Source organism: Quercus robur, chromosome 1 (assembly GCF_932294415.1).
Source record: "Quercus robur chromosome 1, dhQueRobu3.1, whole genome shotgun sequence".
In the NCBI taxonomy this organism is placed as follows: Eukaryota; Viridiplantae; Streptophyta; class Magnoliopsida; order Fagales; family Fagaceae; genus Quercus; species Quercus robur.
The window spans coordinates 4,353,728-4,369,288 of record NC_065534.1 but is presented as its reverse complement, the minus strand read 5'-3'; the positions used below and the strand labels follow the sequence as shown (position 1 = coordinate 4,369,288).

At 38.6% G+C, this 15,561-nt stretch overlaps 2 protein-coding genes across 2 annotated transcripts; one reads left to right on the top strand and one right to left on the bottom strand.

Moving 5' to 3' along the window:
- The first annotated feature begins 9,117 nt into the window (after positions 1 to 9,117).
- On the top strand, positions 9,118 to 11,460 carry LOC126703578 (uncharacterized). Its single transcript, XM_050405269.1, has 2 exons — positions 9,118 to 10,724; positions 10,812 to 11,460. Exons 1-2 carry the CDS (start codon positions 9,118 to 9,120, stop codon positions 11,458 to 11,460), a joined length of 2,256 nt encoding a protein of 751 aa, XP_050261226.1.
- Positions 11,461 to 12,045: 585 nt separating this feature from the next.
- LOC126696042 (uncharacterized) lies at positions 12,046 to 12,975 on the bottom strand. Its single transcript, XM_050395981.1, has 4 exons — positions 12,769 to 12,975; positions 12,449 to 12,539; positions 12,309 to 12,390; positions 12,046 to 12,208 (listed from the first exon to the last, which is right to left on the bottom strand). Exons 1-4 carry the CDS (start codon positions 12,973 to 12,975, stop codon positions 12,046 to 12,048), a joined length of 543 nt encoding a protein of 180 aa, XP_050251938.1.
- Between the last annotated feature and the right edge of the window lie 2,586 nt (positions 12,976 to 15,561).

Sequence of the window (15,561 nt, the reverse complement as noted above, 5' to 3'; positions counted from 1 at the left end):
GAAATCTCAAATGAAATAAAGTATTTTGAGGTTAAAATCAAGAATATCTCATATTAAATAATTTGATTATAATGCAAACTCGGTGTCTCACATGAAATATTGGTTTTAACATGTTCATGCATTATCTCAACATCACATGCTCGTGCATTTCATGCATTTTAGAGTTCATTTGAAGTATAAGCCATTTATCCTTGGACGTATCTGACTTCTGTTTGTTGTTTTATGCAATTTATGTCTCTGAAATGAAAGGAATCCCCTAGAAATAATGGAGGTGGCTAGGAGTGTTTATTGACAACACATATATTGTGATGCCAGTGGCAGCTCCAGAAATTTTGTTTAGGAGAGACATTAAAAAATTTTAATAAAAAAAAAACTTGAATATATCGAGTTATCGACAAAAAAATAATAATAATAATAATAATACATGAAGTTTTACAATTTTCTTCTACAAGTTTTCAAATTTTGAATTGTTATATGATAGTTCATTATGAGTATCTATTGCCAATGTGGGTAGCTATGACTTATGAGCCTATGACCATTTTATTTTGTTAAGTTTATTTAACATTTTTATTTTTATGCAGTTGTTATTATCTATTTGTTATTGTTTTTATAAAAATATTTTAAACTAAATGACTAAACTAAACTTATTAATTTTGTATTAATTATTGAAGCACAAAACCACACTCATTCATACATAAATTTTGGACAATCACTAACTTTACATTTTTTTTTTCTTAAATTTTACTAACTTTATAACAAAAAGTTATTATAACATGATAACTGTGGGGCTAGTGAATTCGCGGCCCAGGCCCATTCTGCATGGGGGCCCAGGGGCTAGGGCCCACACCGAGGAGAGCCATTGCCGAGGACAACCTCCTGCTCGGCACCTCACGAAATGCCTGAAGAAGGGGGGAAACTGAGTTCAGGGGCAGGGTAAGGGAAAAAACTACCAACATCATAATATCAAGCCCTGTATCTGACAAGTCCATGCTCTAGACCATACCCTTTAACTTTCCCAGCGACCCCAAACCATACTGAAGTATGGGTTGACAGGACAGGTCTGCACCCCGAAAAAAGGGGGAGACTTACACGTGAACTTGAAGGAAGAGAAGAAAGACGGATATAAAAGGAAGAACTCGCCAAAAAAAGAGGGGGGGGACTCTCTCGAAAAAAAAAAAAAAGAGGAGAGAGGGAAGGACACAAGGATCCTTGGACAGCGTCCGAGGACAAAAGTCCTACAACCCGTTCCAATAGAGGGCTTAGCTAGTCAAGCAAGGCCCGCCCGTACCAGAATTTCCATGGACGCCACGATCAAATCGTCCACCTGTGCCCAATGTCATGCCATTCGAGCCCACTCTCTACAAATCATATTGTTGGGGTCCATTGCATACGAGCCCAACGTTACTCTTGGGCCGTTAAACAAATCGTGACCCTACAATTGGCGCCGTCCGTGGGAATGGCTTGTGCGTTGGCTCAGGCGGCGGAGGAGTTAAGCTTTTGTAGAGCAAGGGTCTATGAGGATGCCTTTATGACCGGCGACACATTGTTGTTGTTCCAACATAAGATCCCACTAGGGGCTACACCTCGCAATGCCAATGGCATGGGCAAGGCTAGGGGCTTCAAACATCAAGCTAGCTTCCCCCACCTTGTTCGAGGAGCTAGCCTTTGGAAAATGAATAAATAAAGAAACAATACAAGTTTTGGACAGAACCAAGGCCTTGCATGGTCTTCGGACTCAAGCCTCTAGGGAAACCAACTACTTACAAGAAACAATACAAGTTTTGGACAGAACCAAGGCCTTGCATGGTCCTCGAACTCAAGCCTCTGGGGAAACCAACTACTTACAAGAAACAATACAAGTTTTGGACAGAACCAAGGCCTTGCATGGTCTTCAGACTCAAGCCTCTGGGGAAACCAACTACTTAAAAGAAACAATACAAGTTTTGGACAGAACCAAGGCCTTGCATGGTCTTCGGACTCAAGCCTCTGGGGAAACCAACTACTTACAAGAAACAATACAAGTTTTGGACCGAACCAAGGCCTTGCATGGTCTTCGGACTCAAGCCTCTGGGGAAACCAACTACTTACAAGAAACAATACAAGTTTTGGACAGAACCAAGGCCTTGCATGATCTTCGGACTCAAGCCTCTGGGGAAACCAACTACTTACAAGAAACAATACAAGTTTTGGACAGAACCAAGGCCTTGCATGGTCCTCGGACTCAAGCCTCTGGGGAAACCAACTACTTACAAGAAACAATACAAGTTTTGGACAGAACCAAGGCCTTGCATGGTCCTCGGACTCAAGCCTCTGGGGAAACCAACTACTTACAAGAAACAATACAAGTTTTGGACAGAACCAAGGTCTTGCATGGTCTTCGGACTCAAGCCTCTGGGGAAACCAACTACTTACAAGAAACAATACAAGTTTTGGACAGAACCAAGGCCTTGCATGGTCCTCGAACTCAAGCCTCTGGGGAAACCAACTACTTACAAGAAACAATACAAGTTTTGGACAGAACCAAGGCCTTGCATGGTCCTCGAACTCAAGCCTCTGGGGAAACCAACTACTTACAAGAAACAATACAAGTTTTGGACAGAACCAAGGCCTTGCATGGTCCTCGGACTCAAGCCTCTAGGGAAACCAACTACTTACAAGAAACAATACAAGTTTTGGGCAGAACCAAGGCCTTGCATGGTCCTCGGACTCAAGCCTCTGGGGAAACCAACTACTTACAAGAAAAAATACAAATTTTGGACAGAACCAAGGCCTTGTATGGTCTTCGGACTCAAGCCTCTGGGGAAACCAACTACTTACAAGAAAAAATACAAGTTTTGGACAGAACCAAGGCCTTGCATGGTCCTCGGACTCAAGCCTATGGGGAAGCCAAGTACTTAAAGGAAAAACTACATTACATGGACCTTAGAATCTATCTGAGAAGAACTCTCCATTAACAATTGGGTTAATTCCTAAACTGCATGGATTCTCAAGTCTGCTCTCGGATCCTCAACACCAAAGGGATTGATGCAATATAGAGCAATGTGTTGCTAAAAACACAATCGGAGTCCCCTACTGCTCAGTCACCCCCTCGGATGAATTATTTAGAGTTTATCATTCTCGGACGGTATTCTCGCATTTATTATAGAATATTCAGCTGTTATCTTGGTTAGTTTCCTAAGTTTAACTTACTATGAATTATCGTTATTATGCCTGGTAATGTCGGTAAATTAGAATTAGTTGGATTATGTTTCAAGGTTTCCTGCTCTAAGTATCATTAAAGAAAAACACACACGGAGCACACCCATTCACATAGTAGTGTTGCAAAAAAGAAAAGTATTCAAAACAAGCAAACAAATTTCCCTTTTTATTAAAACAAAAAATAGTACAGCATACAATGAAAAGCTGGAATCAGCTTATACTAAAGCTAACTACATAATCGAAAAGAAAGATACAAAAGAATAAGATAAAGCCGAGGAGGTAGTACAGAAGAGAGGTTGGCTGCTAAAGCTAACTACATAATCGAAAAGAAAGATACAAGAGAATAAGATAATGCTGAGGAGGTAGTACAGAGGAGAGGTTGGCTGCTACTTCAAGACTTTGTTCTTCCTCAACACTTTTACATGCCCATAACTCAGGCAGCAAAAAAACCCAGCGTGGGGCCTGCACCATTGAAGAAAAGGTGCAGAGAGAGCCCAGCTTCAGGCTAGCACAGCTGAAGAAAAGGTGCAGGGAACCCAACTTGAGGCCCACACTGTTGAAGGAAAGGTGCAGGGAGCCGGAAGTTGAAGAGCCTACACAAAAATTTGCCTGTGATAAGGCAGATGGCGGTGATGGCGGAAAACTTTACTTCTGATGCACCAAGAATCTGGTGCGACCAGTACCTGCTTCGGATTTTGACTAAAAGAAGGAGAAACCCTATTTCTCCCTTTGTCTAGACGGGGTATTTTCTTGAATCTGTGCCCCCCATGCCCAGACCACACTACCTTGAATCTCGTAAGGACCCGGCGTCGCTGTGGCGGAGGGAGTTCCTTCACCCCAACCCGCGCCTCAAACATATTACACTAAGGGAGGATAACACCAGATATGGAAGTTGTGATTATGGCTGAAGGATTGTGGTTTGGGAGGAAACTGAAGGATTTGTGTGTAAGTGGAGCAACCTCCTACCCTATTTATTTAAAAGACAAGGAGGTGGCATTTAATTCACGCAGAGTCCCAAGGAACGCTACAGAAAAAATGGTTCCGGCTCAATTCCCAACGCCACCTGCAACCATAAGATTAAAAGATTCTCGTGAAGGCGCATCTCGAACACTGGAACGTCAAAGACTAAAGGAATGCCTCTTAATCCGGTGCATCTCTTATGCAAATGGAGAAAGCCTAAACATCAAAAAGTACATAATCTGAGTGAGTCGTGATGTGGGCCCAGCATTATCAAAATCCTAATCCCCAACTAAAAGTCGGGCAGCAGGATTTTGAGGGGCTATTGTGGGGCTAGTGAATTCGCGGCCCAGGCCCATTCTGCATGGGGGCCCGGGGCTAGGGCCTACGCCGAGGAGAGCCATTGCCGAGGACAACCTCCTGCTCGGCACCTCACGAAATGCCTGAAGAAGGGGGGAAACTGAGTTCAGGGGCAGGGTAAGGGAAAAACTACCAACATCATAATATCAAGCCCTGTATCTAACAAGTCCATACTCTAGACCATACCTTTTAACTTTCCCAGCGACCCCAAACCATACTGAAGTATGGGTTGACAGGACAGGTCTGCACCCCGAAAAAAAGGGGAGACTTACACGTGAACTTGAAGGAAGAGAAGAAAGACGGATATAAAAGGAAGAACTCGCCAAAAAAAGAGAGGGGGGGGACTCTCTTGAAAAAAAAAAAAAAAGAGGAGAGAGGGAAGGACACAAGGATCCTTGGACAGTGTCCGAGGACAAAAGTCCTACAACCCGTTCCAATGGAGGGCTTAGCTAGTCAAGCAAGGCCCGCCCGTACCAGAATTTCCATGGACGCCACGATCAAATCGTCCACCTATGCCCAATGTCATGCCATTCGAGCCCACTCTCTACAAATCATATTGTTGGGGTCCATTGCATACGAGCCCAACGTTACTCTTGGGCCGTTAAACAAATTGTGACCCTACAATAACAATACACACACATGTAACAAACCATCTCCATTTCCTAATTATTAAATTATATCAGGCTCTTGGTTTGGTTTCTCAAAAAATAAAAAAATAAAAAAAATTATATAAATTTATACTATATTTATATTGTACACACAAACGTCCACACACATCATAATTCACACAAATAACATTATAACAAAAAGTAAATCAATATTAGACACACTCACATACATAATATAAATTTATAAAAAAGTGTGACATTTATAATTCACAAACACTTACTCTTTGCTCTTAGAGTTGGAAATACTTGTAAAATGGGTGTGCAAAATTTAAGTTAGAGTGTGCAAAAATATTTTTAAAAATAAATTAAGGTATTAAACTAACAAAAAAAATTATATATATATACTTTTTTTTTTTTTTGAAGTCAGGGGGGTTTATTTGAACCCCTAAATATAGTGTAGTGCCGCCCCTGTGTGATGCATTGCAACATTGGGCAAAAGAAAAGGTAATTTCTTAGACATTAATTTAGCATATTCAAAATATAATCCCACCTTCGGAGTAATATTGAATGGAACATAACAAGTAAAGCCATAGTCCATGGTTATGTTTTCCCCATGCATTGTGTGTAAATTAAATTTTTTATAATTTTATTCAAATACAAAATTAATTAATTAATACAGTAATTTGGAGCTAAAAATAGATTTTTAAATTTAGGTTAATCCATTCAGGCTACTGACTTTAATGACCCAAGGAAAAGCGCTAGCCACATCTGCGCTATACCTCAAAAGAACTAGTTGCAATTGAAGTTCATTGCAGTTGTTAATAAAGCCCAGTTCAACCCAGTAAATATCCGATGTGGGACTCATCACACATCCACACACATCACACAATCAATCATATTGGGGCATCACAAGTTCTATGCATCTTGTGCTTTTTGTAGCAAAGACAAAAAGGAAAAAAAAAAAAAAATCCCCTCTTTAATAAAGTTTACATGAAAACACTGCATATTTTGATATGTTAATAATAAAAAAAAAAAAAATGCAAGTTCTTAATTTCTAGATATTGGTTTTCCATTTCCGAAACATAAATATACAAATTGGAAGTGATATTAATTGAACAGACCAAAACTATAATGGTATTCCAAATAAGGTCATTACATTCAAAACATGAATATGTATCGAACAAATCATAACATGTAGCGTGATTAATTATGTTTATGTTTTCACACATTTATAAACATACATAAACATATATAAACATATTTATATAATCATTTTTATGTTCTCACATGCAATACACGTAAAGTAATTTCATACTACTAAAAATAATGAATTACCCTAGAGATTTTCTTTTATTTTTAACGTATGAAACAAAAAGTACTCATTTACATAAAAAAAAAAATATACAAATGATTATAAGTTATTAAAACGTATTTTCAAGTTTTATTTAATTTATTTTTCATTAATAAATTTTTTCTCGAGTTCATTGCACTTGGGTAGGGATTTGGGGTTGATGACAAGTTGTATTTTAAACTTCATTTGAAATATAACTCTTTACACTCACTAGTATTGACTTTATATTTACATGGTGTTCTCGCTCACATTGAGTTTTTAAGGTTTGCAGTTGTTCTTTCAATTTGTTGGAACCATATAAAAAAAAAAAGTCCTTAAATGCTTATATTCTTCACACACCATGACTTTTAAAATCTAATGAAAGGTTTGAAGAATTTAACTCTCATTTAATGCCTCTATTATGAAAATCAACAACTAGTAAAGTATGATAATAGTAAGAAACGTTATAAATGAGAACATGAAAAAACTAATTAGCCACTATTATTATGGAATATATATATATATATATATATATATTTTTTTTTTTATGCATCTAAGAAAATGAAATGTATAGGGTTTACTTATTAAGGTATATGTAAAGATTCACGTTAAAAAAATATGTAAAGGTTTTTTGAAAAAAAAAAAAGTAGATGTAAGGTTTTTATTAACTTAAAAGACAGTGAAAAACCAATTTTTAATTACTACAACCGTTGTTACTCTATAAATCACAAACAACACTATATTCAATATCCTAAATAACATAGTTAGGCCCTTTTGGATATACACCACCATATTCAACTTATAAATTACAACCCAAATCAATTATACAATTACACAATCAAAGCATGAACATGTAACATGTATTACCTTCTGAATTATTGCTTGGAATTTTCACAATTATTGAAAGAGAATCTCCAAATTTAATTTTTAGAAAACATCAAGACAAGGTGAATTTTATTCTTTTTAACTTCCATAGAAAAAAAATATTACACACATTATTCCAACCCTTATGGAAAAGAAGGTTTACATGTAGCATGCAAAACGTGTTTAATTGACTTAGAGATGTAAAAATTAGTCAACCAACTATGGTAGAATTAAGGTTTCAAATTTTAAATAAAACAATTCTACAATAATAAAAAATTATTTTGTGATAAATATGATTATGAAATGCATTACTTCTCATTAAATTAGTTCAAATTACAAAATAATAATAATAATAATAATGAGATCACCATAAAAAATAATCACGCGCAACGCGCTGATCTGTGACTAGTTGCTATTAAAAGCGAGGTTTATTCAGAAAAATAATATGTGATAGGTTTCAGAATTTGGTTCACTTCTACTATTTCACACACATATTCATAATTGGTATGGAAATGTCCACATTTTAACACAAAAAGTGGATGTGAAAAAAGAGATGTTAAATAGTGGATGTGAAATAATGTCCATAATTATGTACCCTATAAATGGTAATCTCAATATAATCCATAGATCTAATGAGTACATGGTAGAAAAAAGGGTAATTCATCGGTGAATGAAAATTTATTCCATAGGTCCAATTAGCCTCTAGCAAAGGCAGCCCCACTTGAAGCCTAGAGGTTCAAGAATAAAAAAAAGGTCATATACAGGACTTAGTTTCTTCTAACGAAACTCCATAATTGTCTAGCCTTAATCAATTCTACAAAGAATTAAGAAAACGGAAATTGAGAATCAACATCTAATGAATTGGATAACATTCATTAATGAATTAAACTGGGATGCACGGACGCGGCTCCCAGGGTCGCGCACCCGCGTCCGACGCGGCGGGACGCGGCGACGCGGGAGGGATGCCGCAGACCGCGCGTCCGTCCCGCGTCGTCCCGCGTCCCGCCACGTGGCAGTGCCCGAATCGGGCCGACGCGGCTCGGATCGGCGCCGATACGGCCGAAATCGGCGCCGACGCGGCCGAAATCGGGCCGACTCGGCCTGTATCGGCCGAAACGGCCGAGTCAGGCCGAAATTAAAAAAAAAAAAAAGGTGCAAAACGCACCGTATGACTAAACCTAAGACTCCTAAGTACCCAGACCCCTCAAACCCTCACATTTCGTCCAAAACTCTCAAAGTCCATCTCTCTCACTCCGCCCCTCATCTCCCTTCTCTGTGTGTGTCACTGTGCTCCGTCCCTCTTCTCTATTCTCTGCGTTTTGAGCGTTCTGTGAGTGCTGTGTGCACACTGCCCTGCTTCAGCCTTCAGGTGTGCTCTCTCTTTACTCTTTTCTTGAATTTTTATTGTTTGTTCTTTACAATTTCTCTCTGAATCTGAAAATTTATATCCTTGACTGCTTGCTGTGTTTTTTTACTTGTTTTTGCAATTATTTCTTGTGGGAGTTAAAGGGTTTTGTTAACATGTGATTTGTGGTTTGTGGGAGTTAAAGCCTTAAAGGGTTCTGTGTTTGTTTGCTGTGAACGTGGAACGTGGTTGCTGTGTTCTGGTTGCTGTGTTTTTTTTACTGAACTTGGTTTAATTTATCATTAATTTATTGTGTTAATAGTTATTATTTGTAGGTTATTTGTGAGAGTTAAATGGTTTTTTTGGTTCTGTGGTTTTGCATTTTTTTGCTGTGAACCCGGTTGCTGTGTTAATAGTTATTATTTGTAGGTTAAATTGAATCTATTGAATTTACAATGGACGAAGTTAATAGCACAGAAAGTTCACAAGAAGTGTCAAATGCTGAATCTCCTCTTTGGCAGTATGTGACTAAAGTAGAAAAACCGGCTGGTGCATCTGTTAAATCTGGTGGAAACACATATTTTAAGTGCAACTATTGTGATATAGTTTTTATGGGATCCTATTCTAGGGTTAAGGCTCATTTATTACAAATTTTCGGCAAAGGTATTATAGCATGCCGTAATGTGTCAAAGAGCCATAGGTTGGAAATGCAGCGAATGCATGATCAAGTTGAGGCTAATAAGTTAGAGCAAGAACAGAGAAGTCAAATTCCCTTACCCCCACCTCCACCTCCCCCAGGCCGTGGGATACATATTTCCCCATTTCGGAGACAAGAAGGGAGTGATAGTAGTCATAGTACAAATCCGGTTGATGCTAAGAGGAGGAAGGTGACTATGAATACTACTTTGGAGAAAGCATTTCAGAATAATGCTAGACATGATTTAGATAGTAGAATTGCTAGGATGTTTTACACCGGTGGGCTTCCGTTTAACTTTGCAAGGAACCCACATTATCGTAGTTCCTATGCATTTGCTGCTACTCATAGCATTCCGGGTTATCTTCCTCCTGGATACAATGCTTTGAGAACAACACTTTTGCAAAAGGAAAGAGCCCATGTTGAAAGACTCTTGAAACTAATTAAGGACTCTTGGCTTGAAAATTGTGTAAGTATAGTTTCTGATGGATGGTCAGATCCACAAAGGAGGCCTCTTATTAATGTTATGGCTGTATCAGATGGGGGTCCAGTATTTATAAAGGCAATTGATGGGTCAGGTGAGTTCAAAGATAAGCATTACATTGCTGGGGTGTTGAAGGATGCTATAAAAGAGATTGGGCATGAAAAAGTTGTCCAAGTCATCACTGATAATGCAAATGTGATGAAGGCTGCTGGAGCTCTTATTGAGGGTGAGTATCCTAAAATATTTTGGACACCTTGTGTTGTCCACACTCTCAATCTAGCTTTGAAGAATATTTGTGCAGCAAAAAATACTGAAAAGAATGAAGTTACATATGAGGAATGTAGTTGGATTACACGTGTTGCTGATGATGCATCCTTCATACGTGTTTTTATCATGAACCATTCTATGAGGTTGGCAATGTTTAATGAATTTTGTCCATTAAAATTGCTCCAAGTTGCTGATACTAGGTTTGCTTCGGTGGTTGTAACATTGAAAAGGTTGAAGTTGATAAAAAGATGCCTTCAAGCCATGGCTATTAGTGACCAATGGGCTTCTTATAGGGAGGATGACGTTGGAAAAGCTCAAAAGGTGAAAGATATGATTCTAAGTGATCTTTGGTGGGATAATATTGATTATATCCTTGAATTCACGGCACCCATTTATGATATGCTACGAATAGCCGACACAGATAAGCCTTGTCTTCATCTTGTGTATGAGATGTGGGATTCCATGATAGAGAAGGTGAAAGCAGTGATATATCGGCATGAAGGCTTGGAAGATGATCAATATAGCTCATTTTGGGTTGTGGTGTATGATATACTCATTGATCGGTGGACTAAAAATTCTACACCACTACATTGCTTGGCTCATTCCTTAAATCCTAAGTAAGTACATTCATTATCTATTTTCCTTAGTTCACCCTTTAGTAAAACACACATTTGATCTATATTTGTTTTTTAATCTTTAACTAGGTATTATTCCATTGAATGGATTTCGGAGAATCCAAAACGCATCCCTCCACATCGGGATCATGAAATTTCTATGGAAAGAAGCAAGTGTTTGGAGCGATACTTTGAAGATGAGAATGACTTAACGGTGGTGAAGTATGAGTTTGCTAAATTTTCAGGAGGGAGGTTTCCTTCACCAAGTGCCTTGACGAATAGGTGGACCTTACTACCGTTGGTTTGGTGGCAATACCATGGCTCCGCATTTCCAACTCTTCAAACCCTTGCCCTTAAACTTCTTGGACAACCTTGCTCATCCTCATGTGCTGAGAGAAATTGGAGCACGTACAAATTCATTCATTCCTTAAAAAGAAACAAAATGGCTCCTGCACGCGCTGAGGATTTGGTATATGTGCATTCTAATCTTCGACTCTTATCAAGGCGCAATGAAGAGTACATACATACCGCAACAAAGATGTGGGATATTGCAGGAGACTCTTGGAATGAGAGCGACATGCATGGAGGAGCTGGAATTCTTGAGAATGCAGCTCTTACACTTGATGAGCCAGAGTTGGAGGCTATAGTTATTGGGAATGTTAACACTAGTGCTACTACTAGTGAAAGTGAAGTTCGAAGTGAAGCTATTGATCTTGAGGATGATGATATTTGTGTTTGATTGTTTTGTTGATTATCTTTTATTTTGTTTTAGTTTCAAACTTATGAGTTGTATTCTAATTTCCAAACATCATGGAATGTTTTAGTTTCAATCTTGTGGATTATATTTAATTTATGAACATCATGTTTTAGTTGTTATCTACTATTGCTCTTAAATTTGGTGTTTGTTTATATAATGTGAAAAAGTAAAAGTATGCTTAGCAATATATTAAACATATATTATAAAAATATTTTTAATAATTTTTTAATCGCCGAGTCCTGCCGCACCCGCACCCACCTTTTTCAAAAATTGCCGAGTCCCGCACCCGCACCCGCACCCGCACCCGAGTCTCGAAACGCACCCGTGCTTCATAGGAATTAAATCAATACATTGGCCTCTGTTTTATATATACAACTAAACAGAGAATCTACACTTGATCTTAGCCAAAGGTCTGCTAATTGAGGAGGCCTAAATTCCAAAATCTATGGAGGGCAATAACTACATTTTTCTATAAGTGAACACTACATATATATATATTTCATAATTGCAAAAAGCTAGCCCCCTACGCCCCACCACCCACCTCCCCCCCAAGCTTCGCCTATGGGGTCATCCCATTGGGGCACGATGGGGGATTCCCTTTCTTCGTTTTGTTCCTTGAACCTTGCTCTTCTCTCGTCCATGGCTGCTACCACTGTATAAGTTCTCCGAGTCTGACACCATTGCAGCTGAGTGCCTCTTCTTCTTTTGGAAATTCTTGGGTCCCCACCATCTATAATCAATAATGACAAAGCATTAGCAAAATAATAATAATAATAATAGGGAAGCAAAAAAAAAAAAAAAAGTTGGGAAAAATTGTGGGAGTGAAGTACCCTGCAACTGAGAGAGCAAAAGAAGAATGGCTCCGGGATTCTGCACCAGCAGGCCTCACATTTGTTGGTGAAATCTTCTTCGCTGATGATAAATTGAGCCTTACGTTTAATGTGTTTCCTCAAGAACACAACCTTGTTACCGTTGATGATGCCTCTCTTGATTCCTGTAAGGTCCAAAATTTTTTGAAAATCACAGACCCTAATCACTTCTTGATTTGTGGAATTCCTTATCTGTCACCAAACAGAGAAGAAACACATTAGGAATTCACACATTAAACTGAAAAAAGAGAACTTTGTGTATGTGACACAGTTATTTACTCGTGGAGCATAAGGTGAGACACAGAAGCTGCAACAGAGGATGTGCATTCAACTTAAACGATTACGTTTTTCCTCTCTTCCCCAAACAAATAGATCCGGCAACAAAGAGGAAAATTTTAAATTCAGAGAGAGGAAATGGTACCTGAACAATACGGTGGTCCTCGTGGTCTTTGATACTGATAGAGCAGAGAGCACCGTCCATGCAATCCAAGCAGTACCTATTGCATCCAGACTTGGGGCGGCAAACACGGTGCAACTTGCATTTTTCAAAGAAGCTCTCTCCGAGCAAAGCTTTCAACCATGGAGGCCACCTGTTTTTCTCTTCATCACCGGTTTCTTGGTTTTTCATCGCCACCCTGTTTGGAGAAAGAGAAATAGAGCAAACTGAGAGAGCGTGTGTGAGTAAAACAGAGAGAGAGAGAGAGAGAGAGAGTTGCCTGTGTGTGTGAGAGTTGCCTCTGTGTGTGTGAGGGAGTATGGACCGTATGGGTCTATTTGTAGAGAAGAAGAAAGAGAAAGAGGGAGTTGCCTGTGGAGAGAAGAGGGAGTTGCTATTTGTACTAGCAATGCTGTTGCGTTGGCAAAATCAAAAGTATAATCCTTGTGGACAGAGTTGCCTGTGGCCAAAATGGCCAAATGGTCATAAAATTCTAACTATATAGTTAGTAGTTCTGGTTACTAAATTATATTATTTACTAGTATCTCGAGTATAAAAGACTCGATTTTGGCCTATAAATCGAGTCTCAAATACTCGATTTCCATGGTCTGATGTGACACTTTTTTCCTACTTGGAAATCGAGTCTATAAGGCTCGATTTATAAATAAAAAAAATTAAAAAAAATTATAACTCTCAAGTCTCTCGTACAAGCCAAAATACACAAAAATAAAATAAAATAAAATAAAAAAATTAAGAAATCCAGAAACACAACAATCAGATCAAAGGAAGAAAGAATCAGATCAGATCGGAGAGGCGACCTACCTAGAACATATCAGAGAAGAACCCAGAGAAAAAAAAAAAACCAGAAACAAAGAGAATATCAGAGAAGAACCCAGAGAGAGAGAGAGAGAGAGAAAAAAAAAACAGAAATAGAGAGAAGAACCAGGCCAGAAACAAAGAGAAGAACCCAGGCCGCGCCGCTTGCCGTGCGAGACCCATATCGTGCGCGGCCTGCGAGACCCACGCGTGCTGTGCGCGACCCAGGCCAGGCCGCACACGGCGAGCAGCACGGCCTGGGTTCTTCTCTGTTTCTGGCCTGGGTACTCTCTGTTTCTGGTTTTTTTTTTTTTTTTTTTTTTTTTTTTTTTTTTTTCTCTAGGTTCTTCTTTGACCTTTATAAGTTTTGTAAATCAAGTCTTAGAGACTCGATTTTCATGTGCTCATCACGTGGAAAAATATGCCACATTAGAAATTATTAGACCATAAAAATCGAGTCTCTGACACTCGATTTATAGGCCAAAATCGAGTCTTTTAAACTCGAGATGCTAGTAAATAATATAGTTTGGTAACTAGAACTACTAACTATATAGTTAGGATTTTATGACCATTTGACCATTTTGGCCTGCCTGTGTGTGTGAGAGAGAGAGAGGTATGGACCGTATGGGTCTATTTGTAGAGAAGAAGAAAGAGAAAGAGAGACAGTTCAATTAGCCCCAGTGGACAAGAAGGCTACGCAATTGAGTACTAGCAATGCTGTTGCGTTGACAAAATAAAAAATATAATCCTTGTGGATAGAGTAGACTCAGAGGGATATTCTTTTTCTTTTCTTTTTTTTTTTTTTTTTTGATGCAAGAGGGATATTCTTAACTTATGGTGAAAATGGGTAACTAAGCATAATTTTTCAACAATATAGTTAGTAGTTTCAGTTTTTAAACTATATTATTTACTAGCATCTCGAGTCTATGAGACTCGACTTTGGCATATAAATCGAGTCTTTGAGACTCGATTTTCATGGTCTGATGTGGCATTTTTTTCCTACCTGGAAATCGAGTTTCTAAGACTCGATTTATAAACCAAAAAATTTTAAAAAAATTCTAAGTCTCAAGTCTCTCATACAAGCCGAAATTCCCAAAAAAAATTTAAGAAATCCAGAAACACAACAATCAGATCGGGAGAAAGCTAGAGACTCAGATCAGATCAGATCTTGGGTTGGGCGGAGAAAGCTCGAGAGACTTAGATCAAATCAGATCTCGGCCTGGTCGCGCGGCCTGGGTCGCGTGCTGCCTGGGTCGTGGTTGCTCGCTGCGGCCTAGGTCTGGGTTCTTCTTCGTGCGCGGCCTGGCTCACGGTCGCACGCTGCAGCCTAGGTCTAGGTTCTTCTCTGTTTCTGGTTTTTTTCTCTGGGTTCTTCTCTGTTTCTGGTTTTTTTTTTTTTTTTTTTCTCTAGGTTTTTCTCTTCTCTGATGTGGGTGTAAAGTTATAAGAGTTATAAATCGAGTCTTAGAGACTCGATTTCCATGTGGTCGCCACGTGGAAAAATATGCCACATCAGAAGTAATTAGAGCATAGAAACCGAGTCTTTGATGCTTGATTTATAGGCCAAAATCAAGTCTAATAGAATCGAGATGCTATTAAAAAATATAGTTTGGAAACCAGAATTACTAACTAGATAGTTGGGAAATTATGGCTAATTTCCCATTTCGTCCTTAACTTATCCAATGTTATAAAAAAAAATTGAGTACTAGCCGAGGCTGCATGAAACGTGTCAAACTGTTATGGCCTTGGTCTGTGACTTTTGTTCCCTCAAGCAGCGGAGAAAGCATGTACTCTGTCATGACTTGGTCGTACTTTGGAAGAACTCATTATTTGGTCGTACTTTCTCTTTTATTCTTTCCTTGTTGGGAAACCTATTATTCTGTCCTTTATCTACATTTGGTAACAATATCCGGAAGAAAGAAATCTGCCTGATCTTATTGATATTGTCTATCAATTTTTTAT

What these genes read in the sequence shown, in the direction of transcription:
- LOC126703578 (XM_050405269.1), top strand. Translation starts at nt 9,118, where the DNA reads ATGGACGAAGTTAATAGCACAGAAAGTTCACAAGAAGTGTCAAATGCT. An exon ending in GCTCATTCCTTAAATCCTAA is followed by an intron (nt 10,725 to 10,811) that starts GTAAGTACATTC and finishes ATCTTTAACTAG; the next exon opens with GTATTATTCCATTGAATGGA.
- LOC126696042 (XM_050395981.1), bottom strand. Translation starts at nt 12,975, where the DNA reads ATGAAAAACCAAGAAACCGGTGATGAAGAGAAAAACAGGTGGCCTCCA. An exon ending in CAAGAGAGGCATCATCAACG is followed by an intron (nt 12,391 to 12,448) that starts GTAACAAGGTTG and finishes ATTTATCATCAG; the next exon opens with CGAAGAAGATTTCACCAACA. An exon ending in TTTGCTCTCTCAGTTGCAGG is followed by an intron (nt 12,209 to 12,308) that starts GTACTTCACTCC and finishes TATTGATTATAG; the next exon opens with ATGGTGGGGACCCAAGAATT.